The sequence below is a fragment of the Phasianus colchicus genome, chromosome 27, assembly GCF_987193195.1.
Source record: "Phasianus colchicus chromosome 27, bPhaCol1.hap1.1, whole genome shotgun sequence".
In the NCBI taxonomy this organism is placed as follows: domain Eukaryota; kingdom Metazoa; phylum Chordata; class Aves; order Galliformes; family Phasianidae; genus Phasianus; species Phasianus colchicus.
The window spans coordinates 2,232,007-2,247,500 of record NC_143462.1 but is presented as its reverse complement, the minus strand read 5'-3'; the positions used below and the strand labels follow the sequence as shown (position 1 = coordinate 2,247,500).

Here is a 15,494-nt window from a genome sequence, read left to right as displayed (position 1 = left end):
GGCAGGAGGAGCAGAGGCTGCCACCAGCCCAGGAGCAGCTTCTGGGAGCAGCACAGGCACAGCAACACCTCCCTGGGGCTGTGCTTTACTGGGAGGGGTCCAGCCCTCACAAAACCTGTTCCCTGCTGGGCTCTGCTCCCCCATCACCCTCCAGCCCTGGGGGCAGCACCTCCACCCTCTCCAAAAAGAAGAGCCCGGAGGCTTTGGGCTGAGCTGACAGCAGGGATTTATTGAGCACACAGCAGGGAGAGGCAGCGTTCCTCTCTCTCAATGCCTCTCCTGCTCCTGGCAGAGGAGATGTGGCTTTTGGGCCAGACAAAATTCACCTGCAAGAAGGCTCGAGTCCAAATGGCAGAAGGAGGTGGGACACAGGTTGGTCACCCCCATCCCCTTCTCTGTAACAGCAGTGGGCTTTAGGAGAAGCACAGCCATAGCAGGGTGCCCCAACCCCTCAGCACACTTCAGGCTGCTGGTACTTCCAGAAGGCAATCTCGCCGTCGTCGCTGCAGGAGGCGAGCAGCCCCGGCTCCTTTGGGTTCCAGGCCACGCAGTTGACATCCTGCGAGTGCGCCCGTGGCACGTGGGCTGTGAGGCTGAAGGTGGGCTGCTGCTGCTGTGGGGAGGAAGACGAGCTCTCCTCGAAGACCCGGATGGCGTCGTCACCGCAGGCTGTGGCCAAAGCTCCGGTGAGGCGGCACCTGGAGGGGAGACAGAGTGAAATATCACCGAAATCCTGAGAGAGGAGAGAACCAGGCAGCATCCCTGCTGCTGCACGCTCACCATGACACGTCATAGATGGTCCTGCTGTGGTAGCCTGAGAGGTTGCAGACGCATTTCCAGGTGGGGTCGGTGCCGCTGCACGCCACCCCTAAAGAACAGGAGGAAAAGCTCAGCACGCTGCTGGACAGGAGGGGGAAAATCACAGCGCTGAGCATTCAAAGCCACAGCGAGGGGTCGGGGTGGGAGCTCACCCTCCTCGTTGCCAGGTTTGTAGCACTGCCAGATGCGCACCGTCTTGTCGTCGCTGCAGGACGCCAGGCGCTCCCCGCTGCCATCGAAGGCCACGCTCCACACGGTGGATTCGTGGCCCTCCAACGTGGCACAGCACACCCAGTCGTCCTCCTCCTCGTGGTACAGCTTCACCGTGTCGTCGTAGCTCGCCGAGGCCAACAGCTGGGAGAGGAATCAGAATCACAGACCGTCCCCAACCAGAGGGGATCCATAGGGATCATAGAGCCCAACCCCTGGCTCTATAAAGGATCTCTCAAACCCTGTGGCTCATAGAGGTGCCCTGACCCTCCTTCAGGCCTTCCCCCTGCCCTGCAGCACAGAGCCTTTCCCAGCACACAGAAGGATGCTCTCAGCTCGAGGGTTCTCACCTCCTGGCTGGGGTGCCAGACCACGTGCTTGACATCCTGAGTGTGCGAGTTGAGGACGCTGACGCACTCGTACTCCTCCTCTTCATCCACTGCGGGGAAAAACAACTCTCTCCATGAGGGCATGAAGACACAAGTGGGGATGCTGTGCTTCAGGCCCTGTCTGTTCCCCCACACAGCACCAGCACCCACCTTCCCAGACCCAGACGCTCTTGTCACGGCTGCAGGTGGCCAGCAGGCTCCCCGAGGGCGCCCAGGCCACCGACTTTACTTCGTTCTCATGGCCTTCCAGCGTGGTGACGCACTGTGGGGAGAACACAGAGAGCTGCAGGACTCTGCTGTGGGCAGGTGGTGGGGCAGGGGGATGGGTTGGTGGGGGGGCTCACCTCGAAGCCGTCCTCGCACCGCTTCCAGATGCACGTGGTGGCATCGAAGCTGGCAGAGGCCAAATAGGAGCCGCAGGGCGACCAAGCCACCCTACGCACCGTGCGCTGGTGGCCATCGGCCAGCACTGCCCGGCAGACCCAGCCCGACCCTGAGGGGGGAGTGGGAATGATGGGGGACCGCGATCAGAGCCCCGCCCCTCCCCCACCAACTTGCATCCCTTTAAGCCTCGCCCCCCAAAGCCCCGCCCACCGCTATCTGGCCCCGCCCCTTCTCTCACCCCCACCATTTTGGCCCCGCCTCCGATTGGCCGCGCCCTCTCTTAGCCCCGCCCCCATCCATCGTGTCCCTGCCTCCACTTATCTGCCATTGGCTGCGCCCTTTCTTAGCCCCGCCCTCACACCTTGACTCCCCGCCCCCTCCGCAGCCACACTGCAACACGTGACCCCACCCTATCGGCCCCGCCCCCCAATTGACCACACCCATACAAGCCCCGCCCTCACACGGATGGCCCCGCCCCTCGCCGCAGCCGCACAGCATTTCGGTGACCCCGCCCCCAATTGGCCCCGCCCCCCCACACTGCTCCCCGCCCCATTGGCCGCACCCTTTCTTAGCCCCGCCCACACGCTCCGCCCACACGCTTATCCCATTGGCCGCATCCTTTCTTAGCTCCACCCCCGCGCTCACCCCTATTGGCCGCACCCTTTCTTAACCCCGCCCGCACACTCATCCCATTGGCCGCACCCTTTCTTAGCCCCGCCCTCGCCCCGACGCCCCGCCCCTTCCTGCATTCTCACCCCCTCACAGCCCCGCCCCCACGCCCCATGGCCCCGCCCCCTCCTGCCGCCCACCGCAGCCCCGTAATCGCTCCGTACCCTCTCTGCCCCAGATGCGCACGGCTCGATCCCCGCCGCAGGACGCGAGCAGCGCTCCGCCGGGGCTCCAGGCCAAGAACCAGCAGCGCGCCTCGGGGTGCGCGGCCACGCGGCTCTGCAGCACCAGCGCCTCCTTCATCGCCCCTCTTTCTGTCGCTTAGCGACTGACGTCACCGCGAGCGCCGGAAGCGGAAGCGCGGCCCAGCGGCCGGAAGCGGAAGCGAGCCCGCAGCCTGAGGCGGAGCCGGCGCTGCGGGCCGGGGGGCGCGGAGCAGCATGTATAACCCGGGCGGGCCCGGGCTGCCCGGCGGGCGGCGGCGACGCGGGGCGGCGGGCGGCAGCGGGGGGCTGCCGAAGCAACCGGAACGCAGCCTGGCCTCGGCGCTGCCCGGAGCGCTGTCCATCACGGCGCTGTGCACGGCGCTGGCGGAGCCGGCCTGGCTCCGCATCCACGGCGGGACCTGTGGGCGGCAGGAGCTGGGAGTGGCCGACGTGCTGGGAGCCGTGAGGGCCGAGCTGCTGCGGGGTGAGGGCGGAACGGCGGCGGGTTGGGTCCGGTTGGGTTCCGCGCTGGGAGCGGGGGCGGCTCGCGGCTCGTTATGAAGCCGAGCTTTGGCAGCGGGCGGCTCCGGCGGCGCCGCTCGGCGTTACGTTGGCGTTTGGTGGCGCTGAGGTCACAGCCGGGGAGTTCTGGGTCCGTTTTGCCTTGTGGCAGAACGAGAAACCTCTCCCCCCCCCCCATCCGTGCGGTTCTCTGCTCTGCCGTTCCTCCGGCACGCCTGCGGTCAGAGCTGCGGCCCTGCCCACCCCCCACCCCCCGTATGTGTGTGGGGAGGCAGGGTGACCCCCCCCAGGAAGAGCATTCCTCCCCATTGCCGCGTCCCCCTGCTAATTGCTCTTAATTAAAGGCTTTGGCTGTCACGTTTGTTGGCTGTGAGCAGTTCCCTGTGACTCCTCGCTCAGCCACGCTGCGGCCCTTCCTGGTGTGGGCACAAAATGGACCGTGCTGCAGGGGAGCCGAGCTGATCTCCGTGCGTGGGACCTCTGTGCAGCCCCTCTCTGTGTGCCAGCAGGTCGCCCTGCTGTCAGGGGTGCTTTAAAGCAATGAGAAAGAAGGATCCCGTGCCACCTGTTTTGTTTTCTGGGCTGTTTTGGTGCTGTTTGTCCAGCTTTAATCTCCTCTGCAGCAGCACTCCATAAAACGCAGCACATGATGGGGCCAACTGCTGTATAACAAAGGTGTGTTTTATTGGGGCCAATGGAAGGCGCTCAGCTGTGCTCTGAGCCACGACTGTCAGACCATTAAGGATCAAGGCAGCGCCTGTATCACAAGCAGTGCTGAAGCTTTGGAGCTCTCAGCATCTCCCTCTCTTCTCACAGATTACTGCATGAACCCTCAGACCGTTCTGCTGCTTCGTGTCATCGCCGCCTTCTGCTTCCTGGGCATCATCTGCAGCCTCTCAGCCTTCCTGCTGGACGTCTTTGGGCCCAAACACCCGGCCCTGAAGATCACTCGTCGTTATGCTTTTGCTCACATCCTCACAGGTAATTCCCAGCAGTGCCTGGAGGGGCCCTGGGGCTGATGGTTCAGCCCCCCGTTTCCATCTCTGCCCCCTCATTAGTTGCCTTTCCTACATGCAGAGCTTTCCCCTCGCTCTGTTCTCTCTGCTTGAAGCCTGAAGGGTGGTGGGTTTTGTTGCTGCTTCATGGTAGCACAGCTCTGACTTCCAAAGCAGAGCTCAGTCTGGGATGGGAGAGGTGAGGGTCCTCAAAGAGGCAGAGCAGAGCAGAGCTGTGCCCTTCTGGGGAAGGTCACGGGCTGTGACTCATCCGTGTGAGGCTGAAGGAGCTTTATGTCCCTGATCCCTGCCAGCATTAAGCACATCAGAGCGCTGAGCTGCTCACTGGAGCTGTAAGCCCCGTGCTGCTGTATCTGCCCTGCTCCTTGTCGGCCAGGGAGCCCTTCAGCCTCACCTCACAGCCCTCCTCCTCCCCCCTTTCCCTCAGAAGGCAGTGGTTCCTTCCCCAGCCTGTGCTTACTCCATATATCTGTGCAGCTGCAGCCTGCCTCAAAGCCACAAAAAGCTGCTTCTGTTTTCTCACTGGAGTTCAGTCTCCTTGTCTAAAAGAAGGTGCAGATCATACCCAGCCCCTTTTCCTCCCCCTTGTGTCCAGTTTTACCCCCATGTTCCTGCTTTGTGGCTGTGGTGGCTTTCCTCCCCGATGCTTTAACCACAAGTTTAACTCCCCGATTTCCTTCCTGCCCACCCAACACCTCTCCTTTCCCCCCCTCTGTGCCCTCAGTCCTGCAGTGCGCCACCGTCATCGGGTTCTGCTATTGGGCCTCAGAGCTGATCCTGGCCCAGCAGCAGCAGCACAAGAAGTACCACGGCTCCCAGGTCTACGTCACCTTCGCTGTCAGCTTCTACCTGGTGGCTGGAGCTGGGGGAGCCTCCATCCTCGCCACCGCTGCCAACCTGCTGCGGCATTACCCCACCGAGGAGGAGGAGCAGGCCTTGGAGCTGCTGTCTGAGATGGAGGAGAACGAGCCTTACCCTGCAGAGTATGAGGTGATCAATCAGTTCCAGCCGCCTCCAGCTTACACCCCCTGATGCTGCGGGGCACGGGGATGGCTTCCTGCCTCCCTAAACTCTCCTTGGATTGGGGACACCGTCCTCAGTGCTTCGCTCTGGGGCACGAGAGCAGCTCCTTGCCTCCCTAAACTCTCCTTGGATGGGGCTGCTGTCCCAGTGCTTTGCAGTCCAGGCACCTCGAGGCTCTCCTGATTTTTTTTCTTTTTTTTCCCCCCCCCTGTGCCAGGGGAAGAACTGCTTTTAGAACGGGATTTCTTCATCCGAAGCCTCCCTTTGTTTTATGAACTCTGTGTTGTGATTTTAACCCTTTTCTCTTCCACCAACTGAAATAACACCGCTGTGGGGCTGAGCTCTTCCCAATCCCATGGACGATGGGGTCATCATGCTGTGCTGGAGATGAATTCCCACCCAACGAACGCGGCCCCAGCTCCGTATTTATCCATCTCCATAGGAAGTGTGCAGGTGGGGAGAAGCCTTTTGCAGCAGCAGCAGCACGACTTGGGACAGGCACAGTGCCTCTCCTGCACCGAGCACACGCATTTTGCACTTTAACTCACAAGGCTCTGCTGATGCAGGGAGTTCTGAGGGGTGCAGAGCTGCTGCCTCCCCCCAAGCTCCTGTTGTTTTTAACAGAGATGAATGGAGACTTTTGTACAGCGCCGGCTCTGAGGAGCAGATCGAGTCCATGCCAAGTGATGGGCTGTGGCTTTTATGCAAGATTCCAACGCCTCCACCCCGATTGGGAATTTTTTGGCTTCTTGTTCCCTTTCAGAGGCTTTGTGTCCCGCTTTGGGTTACCTCTGCACGCCCTGGGGAGGCGCTTAACCCTGAGCTGTGCAGCCAGCCCTGCAGCAACCTGAGCACCCAGCAGGGCGAGCGTTGCTTCGGGGCTGTCTGAAACAAAGAAGGGAAGCAAAGCGTGCCCACAGCCATCCCCTGAGCGCCGTGCTGCTGGGAAAGCTCAGCCCCAGGAGGAGATTTAGGGCAGGAACGCTGCTGGATGCAGCTCCCTCTCTTCCTGACGCTCCCCCCTCCTCCTCCTGCACCGCAGCAGCACTGCTATGCAACCTGTGGCCGCGTCAGTGCCAGCAGTGACCCGGAGTCAGCAGGGCTGTGCTCGGGGAGCAGCCAGCATTGAGCTGTGGGGAGGGATTCCACGCAGCCCCCACGCTCCCCCCATCCCGACGTGGGCTGTGCTGCAGCCCCAGGTGCCGCTGCTGCGTTGTCCCAGAACCATTGAGACCCCCCTCCCCAAATCCTCCTTACCCCGTGATTATATGCAAGAGAGGGCTGGACTGTAAATAGTCTGTGCATACACGTTGTATTTCTGTACAAACACACACGACGATAAAGGAGAATGAGACGATTTCCTGCACTTCTACTAATCCGTGTAGCTTAAAGAGATCAGGGTGGGATGTTGGGGGGGGGAAGGGGGGGTCTTTGGGCCGCCCCTCGCAGCCCATCCCACGGCCTGACTTTTTCTAGAGACAATAAACCCGGTGTACAGAGCGTGTGGTGGAGCTGCAGCTTCGTTCCCTGAGCGCTGGGGTTGGGTTGGGGGGGGGGGTGGGCTCCTCCATTGGGGCGCAGAGCTCTGTGCCCCCCCTCTTCACCTCTCCCCTATTGCTGTGTGCAGCCCGATAACTGCCCTGCTCCGCAATGAATGCATCCCACACCCAATAAACTCTGGACCCCGATGCTTTGCCCCCAGCCGCCCCCCGCCCTACAGAACCCCGCAGCCCTGGGGGGGCGGAGGGGATCCCAGCGTAAAACCCCGCCCCCCTCCTAGCCCCGCCCCCCCTTCTCCTCACCCAATCAGCGCGCGGGGCGGTGGCGGCATCACCCAATGGGCGTGGCGGTTGCCGCGGCATCCAATCGGCGGCGCGTCGCTTTTTGATGACGCACAAAGGGGGGCGACGCGGCCCGCGCACGGCGGCGGCATGTTGCAGCCGCGGCGGCCGCTGCTCGGCCTGCTCGCCCGTTGCGCTCGGGCCTCCCGCCTGGGCCCCCGGCCGCCTCCGGCCGCTTCTCCTAACGGCGGCGAGGCGGGGCGGCGCGGCCTGCTGGGCCTGCTGGCGCGGCAGTGCGGCTGCGTGAGCGGGCAGCGGGCGCGGAGGGCGCGGAGGGCCTGGCAGCTCGGCGGCGGCGGCGGCGGAGCGGAGGGGGCGCGGCGGGGAGGAGGAGGAGGAGGAGGAGGAGGAGGGGGGGGGTGGGGTGAGTGGGGGGGGTGGCGGGGGGGGCCGTTCCGCGGTCGCCCCGCCCTCGCCGCCGCCGCCGGCCGCCTCATGGCCACCCTGGCCGGGGTCTTCGTCTGGGACGGGCAGCGCATTGAGGAGGAGGAGCTGCAGCGGTGAGTGCCGCCCCCCGTTCCCCTCCCCCTCCATAGTGTGGGGTCTCCTGAGCGCTCCCCCCCAACCCCGACTTCCGTCACTGTGCCCTGAGGGCGCTCGCAGGTAACCCCAGGTTCCCCCCTGTAGCCCTGAGCGCGTCCCCTCCGAGTGCGCCGGGTAAAACCCCAAAACCCCGCGGTACCCCCACACCCCTGCGGGGCGTCCCCTGCTCCTTCCTCACCCCCTCGGTTCGGTGTGCCCCCGAAATCCAGGCACAAACCCCCAGCCTCCCCCACAGCCCCACGTCACGGGGTTCCCCCAAACCCCCCCCAAATCCTTCGTGGTGATCCCCGCCCCCTGTGCTGGGCTGAGGGGCTCCAGACCTTCAGGTTGTTTCCCCGCAGCCCCCCTCATTTAATTCTCCCCCCCAAAACCCTCGGGCTGCTCCCCCCGCAGCCCCGGGTCCTCAAATCCCTCACAGACACCCCCAGACCTGCTATGCCTACAGGTATCCCCCGTGCCTGGGAGTGACCCCAAAACCCCATAGCCACCCTTAAAGCGATGGGGCTGCCCTGCTGCTGTGGGGCTGTACCCACACCCCAACCCTTGGGGACGCCCCCCAGATGTTGGTTTAACCCCAAACCCTCAGGGATCGCCTGCAACCAGAAGGGTTGTGCCTTCATCTCCCCCAAATCCAGCACCTCTATGGCATCAGTGGGGCTGTAGGGTCCCCCCCCTCCACCCCAAATCCCCCTGGTTGGAATCTTCCACGAGGAAATGGGGGTTTGCTGCCCCCAAACCGACGCTGTGGGACGAGGATGGACGGCAGCTTTGTGGTTGCTTCTTGCAGACATCAAGGTGTCATTTAGGCCTAATTGTTGTGCACGGGGGAGAGACGAGTCAGGGCAGGTAATTAAAACTTAATTGGGTGCTGTGGGGCAGCGCTGCGCTGTCCTTCTCTTTGCTCCCAGGTCCTGCTGTGCTCTGAGGATGTGGCATTGCCATAAGGAGCTTAGCTGATATTTAATTAAACCCGCAGCTTAACGAAGCTGCCCCTTCACCCCAGCGATGCCACCGTCAGCCGCTTGAGGAGTGCAGCCCCCTGTGACATAAATCGTGGGGCTGTGTGTCTTCCTTGGGGTGTGCAGGGAAACGTGCAGGTGGATCAGTGCGTTCGTTAGGGCTGTGCTAATTGCTGTCGTGTAATTACATCTCGGGGGGCACGGAGGTGGCTGAAGGGGGGAGGAGGGGGAGTGATTGAGGGCTCTGGGCTGGAATGGCTGAGTCCGTCCCTTCCACGCTTTTGTTTTGGGGTTTTGGTGGAGCTGTGGTTATGTGGGGTTTTGGGGTTTTGGTGTGGTTATGTGGGGTTTTGGGGTTTTGGTGTGGTTATGTGGGGTTCTCCAACCTCTGCTCTCTGGCCCCCCATCTCTGGTTGCTGCCTTTAGTTTCTCTGTTTCCCCCCCCCCAAGCTGTGCCCTCTGGCTGTTGTGCTCAGGCACAGCTCCTGCACTGACTCAGCACCACCCCAGCGCTGCTCTGCCTTACAGACGGGCTCATTCCCAGAGCCACGGAAGCATTCCAATTGGAGAAACACCTCAGGGATCCCCGATGCTCCCCAGCCCTCAGTGCCCCCCAGTGACCCCGGGTGGCTTCTGCTCAGGCAGCAGAACCGCTTTGCTCCATGCGTCCCGTTGGGGTTTGTGGATGCCCCATCCCTGCAGGCTGGATGTGGCTCTGGGCAGCCTGGGCTGCTGGTTGGGACACAGCAGGGGGTTGGAACTGGATGAGCGTTGTGCTCCTTTGCAAGCCAGGCCGTTCTGTGGTTCATTTGTCACGTCTCCACTTGGGGGAGAAGTGCTCCTTCCCTCAGCCACCTCCTTCGGGTGCTTCCCCTGCAGGCACTGCACGCAGCTGCCCTGTGCTGCGGTGCTCCTGGTTCCTCTCAATGCACGAAGAGTGGGGCAGCTGCTGGATGGCTGAGCTGGTGGGGGGGGTTGGGCCTTAAAGACCCCATGGTTCCAATCCTGATGCCGTGGGCTGTTTGCCCCCTATCAAACCAGGTTGCCCAGGGCCACGTCCAGCCTGGCTGAGCTCCTCCCACCTCTGCTGAGGTCCCGTTGCCAACTGCTGCTTTTCTTCCCCCCTCCCCCCCCAACTCCCAGCTCAGCCCAGGAGATGCAGCGCATGCAGAACTTGGCCGTCCCACTGCAGGGGGCTGCTCTGGGTGAGCCCCCCCCCCGCTTGGACCCCCCCTCAGAGCGGGATGCCGTGTCAGCCCCCGGCGAGCAGCCCTGGGAGATGGTGATGGATAAGAAGCAATTCAAGCTGTGGCGACGTCCCATCGAAGGCACACATCTCTACCAGTACCGAGGTGACCCCCCCCTTTTCCCCAGTTCCCCCCCCAGCCCTGCCGTGCCCTGAGAAGCCCACCAGATGTGGGGCTGATCCCTGACAGCTCTCTTTTCCATTGCAGTTTTTGGGACGTACACAGATGTGACCCCCAGGCAGTTCTTTAACGTGCAGGTGGGTGTGTGGGGGGGGAAAGGAGTCCTGCCCCAGAGCCGTGGGGGGGATGGGTGTCACCTTGGGGGTGTCACCTTGGGGGTGTCACCTTGGGGATGCCACCTCGGTCCCCTGGATGGCACAAAGCAGCCCTGCCAGGTTTCACAGCTCATCAGAGCTGGAAGCAAAACGCTGCTCCACGTTTCTGCCCTCCCTGCCCCTCCTGCTGCCCCACAGGGCTTTACTTTCTTGGAGTTCCAAACCCTGGCTGCGATGAGGTGTGTTTCCCCAGGACGGAGGCCAGGGCCGGTTGCCATCCCATAATGCTGCCGTTGGTTGTGACGTTGGCTTTGCTGTGCTCTTGCCAGCTGGACACCGAATACAGGAAGAAGTGGGATTCGTTGGTCATCAAACTGGACGTGATAGAGAGGGATGCAGCCACCGGATCCGAGGTGATCCATTGGGTCACGCACTTCCCGGTGAGCTCCCACCCCATCCCAAAGCCCCCCGTGGGCCTGACCCCCCCCCTGCTATGGGGCTGACCCCCCCCTGCCGTGGGGCTGACCCCCATTCTGTTCCAGTACCCCATGTACTCCAGGGATTACGTGTACGTACGGCGCTACCGCGTGGACAAGGAGAGCAACCTGATGGTGTTGGTGTCACGGTGGGTGTGTGTTGGTGTGTGTTGGTGTCACAGGGATGCACCAGCCTGCTTTTGTTACGGTTCCACACTGATGGAACTGAAGTGGGGGGGGGGGGTGAATCCCATCAGCTCTGCTTTCAGCTGCCCCAAAACCTTTGGGTCCAGCTGGGGAACGTGGTGTTATTCTCACTGCCACCCCTGCCATCTCCTCCCCCCTCCATCCCCCCCTCCATCCCCCCCTCCATCCCCCCCTCCATCCCCCCCTCCATCCCCCCCTCCATCCCCCCCTCCATCCCCCCCTCCATCCCCCCCTCCATCCCCCCCTCCATCCTCCCCTCCATCCTCCCCTCCATCCTCCCCTCCATCCTCCCCTCCATCCTCCCCTCCATCCTCCCCTCCATCCTCCCCTCCATCCTCCCCTCCATCCTCCCCTCCATCCTCCCCTCCATCCTCCCCTCTCCCACCCTTTCTGTCCCCTCTCCCAAATTTCCTCCCATCTACCCCCTCCCTTCCTCCTCCATCCTCCCTTCTTTCCTCCCCCTCTCCCCCCTCCTCTGTCCTCCCTTCCTTCTTGCCTCCCTCCCTCCTTTCTGCCCCCTTCTCCCCATTTCCTCCCATCCTCCCCTCTCCTCCCCCCTTCTGCACCCTCTCCCCTCCTCCTCCATCCTCCCTTCTTTCCTCCCCCCCTTTCTGCCCTCTCTCCCTCCCTTTCTGTCCCCTCTCCTCCCCCATCCTCTCCCCCTTCTCACCCCCCTCCTTTCTTCCCCCTCTCCCCCATTTCCTCCCATCTACCCCTCTCCCCCCTCCATCCTCCTTTCTTCCCTCCCCACTCTTTCTGCCCTTCCCATCCACCCCTCTCCTCCTCTCCATCCTCCCTTCCTTCCCCCCCCCATCCTCTCCCCCCCATCCTCTCCCCCCCATCCTCTCCCCCCCATCCTCTCCCCCCCATCCTCTCCCCCCCATCCTCTCCCCCCCATCCTCTCCCCCCCATCCTCTCCCCCCCATCCTCTCCCCCCCCATCCTCTCCCCCCCCATCCTCTCCCCCCCCATCCTCTCCCCCCCATCCTCTCCCCCCCCATCCTCTCCCCCCCATCCTCTCCCCCCCCATCCTCTCCCCCCCCATCCTCTCCCCCCCATCCTCTCCCCCCCATCCTCTCCCCCCCATCCTCTCCCCCCCATCCTCTCCCCCCCATCCTCTCCCCCCCATCCTCTCCCCCATTTCCTTCCATCCACCCCTCTCCCCGCCTCCTCCGTCCTCCCTTCCTTCTTGCCTCCCTCCCTCCTTTCTGCCTCTCTCCCCCCCATTTCCTCCCATCCTCCCCTCTCCTCCCCCCTTCTGCACCCTCTCCCCTTCTCCTCCATCCTCCCTTCCTGCCCCTCTCCCCTTGCACCCCATAGTGCTGTGGAGCACCCCAGTGTCCCAGAGCACCCAGACTACGTGCGTGTCCGGACCTACACATCCCAGATGGTCATCCGACCCCACAAAACCTTTGACGAGGTTCGTGTGGGGCAAAGATGGTGGGAGGGCAATAGGGGGGGGGGGGGGGCACGCAGGACCCCCCCCCTTCCCTTTTAAGCCCTCCATAGAGGGCAGAGCCCTGGGGATGGGGGACACAGCAGTGCTTCCCCCCTTTGCAGAACGGTTTTGATTACCTGCTGACCTACAGTGACAACCCACAGACGGTGTTCCCACGCTACTGCGTCAGCTGGATGGTGTCGAGTGGTGAGGATGGGACCCCCCCCTTCCCCCCCCCCCCAAAATATGGGTGGTGGGAGGGCTTGGGAACGCACCCCCCCCCTCCCCAAGGTGTGGGGTTGTGTGGCTGCCTGCTGTTTTGCTTTGGGGGGGGTCCAATCTGCAAAAAGCTCTGTGCTCCCATCCTGGGGATGGGGTGGGAGGGGGGGGGGGGCGGGAGGGGCTGTGCTCCCCCCCCTCACCCCATGGGGCTGAGAAATGGGGGGGGGTGGGGAATAAAAGCAGAAGTGCTGCTTGTGCCACTCAGCTGTGGTTTCAACACAGCGCTGCGGTCACACTGAGCTCAGGGCAGGAAATGGGGGGGGGGGGTTGAAATAGGGTTGTGGGGGGGGGACGTGGGGCTCAGTACTGCTTTGCCCCCCCCCCAGGCATGCCTGATTTCTTGGAGAAGCTGCACACGGCTGCCCTGAAAGCCAAGAAGCTGGAGGTGGAGGTGCGGGATTACATGGCAGCCAAACCTCCCCCCCCCCCCGAAAACAGCGATGGGAAGGGGGCAGCTGTGCCCCCCCCCCAGCACCAGGGGGAGGGCGGCCGCAGCCCCGCACAGCTGGACTACGCATAGGGCTGGGGGGGGGCTGTGTGGTGCTGCCCCCCCCCCCATTCTATTCCCATCCCCCCCCCCATGGAAAGAAATGCATTGGAAGGTATCACAGCACAGACAGCAGCCCCCCCCCCCACACTTCGTCCATCTCACTGACTTTGGGGGGGTTTTGGGGTTGGGGGGGGGTCCTCCATTCAGTGCTGTGGGCCCCCCTCCTTGCTGAGGGATCAGGGCTGCATCCCCCCCCCCCCATTTCTTCTTTCCTGGGTTGGTTTTTGGCTGCTGCTGCTTTTTTTTGGGGGGGGGGGTGACCCCAAACCACAGCCCCCAATCCCACCCTGGGCTGCAGTCATTGGGGCTGATCTCATGGGGGGGGGGGCGAGGGGGGGGGTTGTGTCAATAAATCTGGTAGCAGCCGAGCTGTGGGGCGGTGCTGAGTGTGGGGCTGGGGGGGGGGGACACCATCCCACCCTAAAAAGAGGTGTGGGTCCCCAGTGTCCCCATAGGACTGATTTAGTATGGGGGGGGGGGGTTTGGAATGGGGGGGGGAAGGAGGAGGGGGGGGTTTGGAATGGGGGGGGGAGAGGAGGGGAAGGAGGGGGGGGTTTGGAATGGGGGATGAGGGGGGGGGTTTGGAATGGGGGGGGGTTTGGAATGGGGGGGGGAGGAGTGGGGGCTTTGGAATGGGGGGGGTTTGGAATGGGGGGGGTTTGGAATGGGGGGAGAAGGAGGGGGGGGTTTGGAATGGGGGGAGAAGGAGGGGGGGGGTTTGGAATGGGGGGAGAAGGAGGGGGGGGGTTTGGAATTGGGGGGGTTGGAATGGGGGGGTTGGAATGGGGGGGTTTGGAATTGGGGGGGTTGGAATGGGGGATGAGGGGGGGGTTTGGAATGGGGGGGAGGGGGGTTTGGAATGGGGGGGTTGGAATGGGGGGGGTTGGGGGGGAATGGGGGGGTTGGAATGGGGGGGGGAGGGTTGGAATGGGGGGGAGAAGGAGGAGGGGGGGGTTTGGAATGGGGGGGGGAGAGGAGGGGAAGGAGGGGGGGGTTTGGAATGGGGGATGGGGGGGGGTTTGGAATGGGGGGGGGTTTGGAAAGGGGGGGGGGGAGGAGGGGGGGCTTTGGAATGGGGGGGTTTGGAATGGGGGGGGGTTGGAATGGGGGGAGAAGGAGGGGGGGTTGGAATGGGGGGGGTTTGGAATGGGGGGGGAAGGAGGGGGGGTTTGGAATGGGGGGGTTGGAATGGGGGATGAGGGGGGGTTTGGAATGGGGGGGAGGAGGGGGGGGTTGGAATGGGGGGGAGGGGGGTTTGGAATGGGGGGGTTGGAATGGGGGGGGTTGGAATGGGGGGGGTTGGGGGGGAATGGGGGGGTTGGAATGGGGGGGGAGGGTTGGAATGGGGGGGGGAAGGAGGAGGGGGGGGTTTGGAATGGGGGGGGGAGAGGAGGGGAAGGAGGGGGGGGTTTGGAATGGGGGATGAGGGGGGGGGTTTGGAATGGGGGGGGGTTTGGAATGGGGGGGGAGGGGGGGGTTTGGAATGGGGGGGGGGAAGGAGGACCACCTCTGTGGCACTATGGGGTGGCAGCCCCACACCATCCAGGCCCCCCCCCCCCCCCCCCCCAACCACTGCTGTGCCCCCTCCCGTGGGGATGAGGAACCCCTGCGGGTGTTTTTTTGTCCCCCCCCCCCCCAAAGGGTTCCGTGGGGTGCAGGGCGGTGCCCCCAAGATGTGGGGCAGGGATGGGTGGCAGCAACGTGGAGCATTTATTGCACATGGGACAACGTGTCCGACAGCAGCGGGGGGGGCAGCGGGGGGAGAGGCAGCAAAGCGTGGGGGGGTGCAGACCCCAAAGCCCCCCCTGTGCCCTCCCCATAGGCAAAGGAGGGGAAATGTCCCTGAGACGGAGTCCTCGGTCTGGGGGGGGGCATCCCTGGGGACTGTCGTACCAAAAACCCCAAAAAATGTGGGGGGGGGGGGCTCAAAAGCTTCCCAAAGGGTAGGGGGTCCCAAACCCCCCCCCAAAAAGAGAGAGAAGGTTCCAAAATGGAGGGGGGGTCCCAAATCCCAAAGGGTTGGGATCTCAAACTACCCCCAAAAAAGGGGAGGTCCCCAAAAGGGGGGGGTCCTGGAACCCTAAAGTGGGGGGGGGGGTCTCAAATTCCAAAAGGGGGGGGACTCTGAACCCCAAAATGGGGATCCCAAAAGGGGGGGGACCCCAAAAGGGTGGGGGTCCTGGAACCCCAAAGTGGGGGGGGTCTCCAGTTCCAAAAGGGGGGCGACCCTGAATCCCAAAGGGTGGGGGTCCCAAACCCCAAAGTGGGGGGGTCTCAAAAGGGTGGTGGGGGTCTTGGAAACCTAAAGTGTGTGTCTCAAACCCCAAAGGGGGTTCCCAAAAGGATTGGGGTCCCAAACCCTGAAGTGGAGGTCCCAAAAGAGTGGGGGGGGGTCTTCAAACCTAAAGTTTGGGTTACAAATTCCAAAAAAGGGGGTCC

At 63.3% G+C, this 15,494-nt stretch overlaps 3 protein-coding genes across 4 annotated transcripts; 2 read left to right on the top strand and 1 right to left on the bottom strand.

Annotated features, from left to right (window-relative positions):
• Positions 1-209: 209 nt before the first annotated feature.
• On the bottom strand, positions 210-2,774 carry CIAO1 (cytosolic iron-sulfur assembly component 1). The gene is made up of 7 exons (XM_031610446.2): positions 2,636-2,774; positions 1,763-1,911; positions 1,569-1,680; positions 1,380-1,468; positions 972-1,173; positions 781-868; positions 210-698 (listed from the first exon to the last, which is right to left on the bottom strand). The coding sequence occupies exons 1-7, from the start codon at positions 2,772-2,774 to the stop codon at positions 452-454; spliced, it is 1,026 nt and encodes a 341-aa protein (XP_031466306.2). The 3' UTR covers positions 210-451.
• Positions 2,775-2,814: 40 nt separating this feature from the next.
• TMEM127 (transmembrane protein 127) lies at positions 2,815-6,595 on the top strand. Its single transcript, XM_031610447.2, has 3 exons — positions 2,815-3,161; positions 4,016-4,180; positions 4,940-6,595. The coding sequence occupies exons 1-3, from the start codon at positions 2,912-2,914 to the stop codon at positions 5,245-5,247; spliced, it is 723 nt and encodes a 240-aa protein (XP_031466307.1). The 5' UTR covers positions 2,815-2,911; the 3' UTR covers positions 5,248-6,595.
• Positions 6,596-7,154: 559 nt separating this feature from the next.
• Positions 7,155-13,394, top strand: STARD7 (StAR related lipid transfer domain containing 7). 2 transcript variants are annotated; one of them, XR_016460090.1, is made up of 8 exons: positions 7,155-7,579; positions 9,725-9,933; positions 10,036-10,085; positions 10,357-10,543; positions 10,646-10,728; positions 12,106-12,205; positions 12,346-12,430; positions 12,832-12,940. XR_016460090.1 is itself a non-coding variant. In XM_090125473.1 (8 exons), exons 1-8 carry the CDS (start codon positions 7,170-7,172, stop codon positions 13,023-13,025), a joined length of 1,242 nt encoding a protein of 413 aa, XP_089981599.1. In that variant the 5' UTR covers positions 7,155-7,169; the 3' UTR covers positions 13,026-13,394. The 2 variants fall into 2 exon arrangements, 1 of the variants encoding a protein (XP_089981599.1); XM_090125473.1 differs by having other exon boundaries at positions 10,433-10,543; positions 12,832-13,394.
• The last annotated feature ends 2,100 nt before the right edge of the window (positions 13,395-15,494 follow it).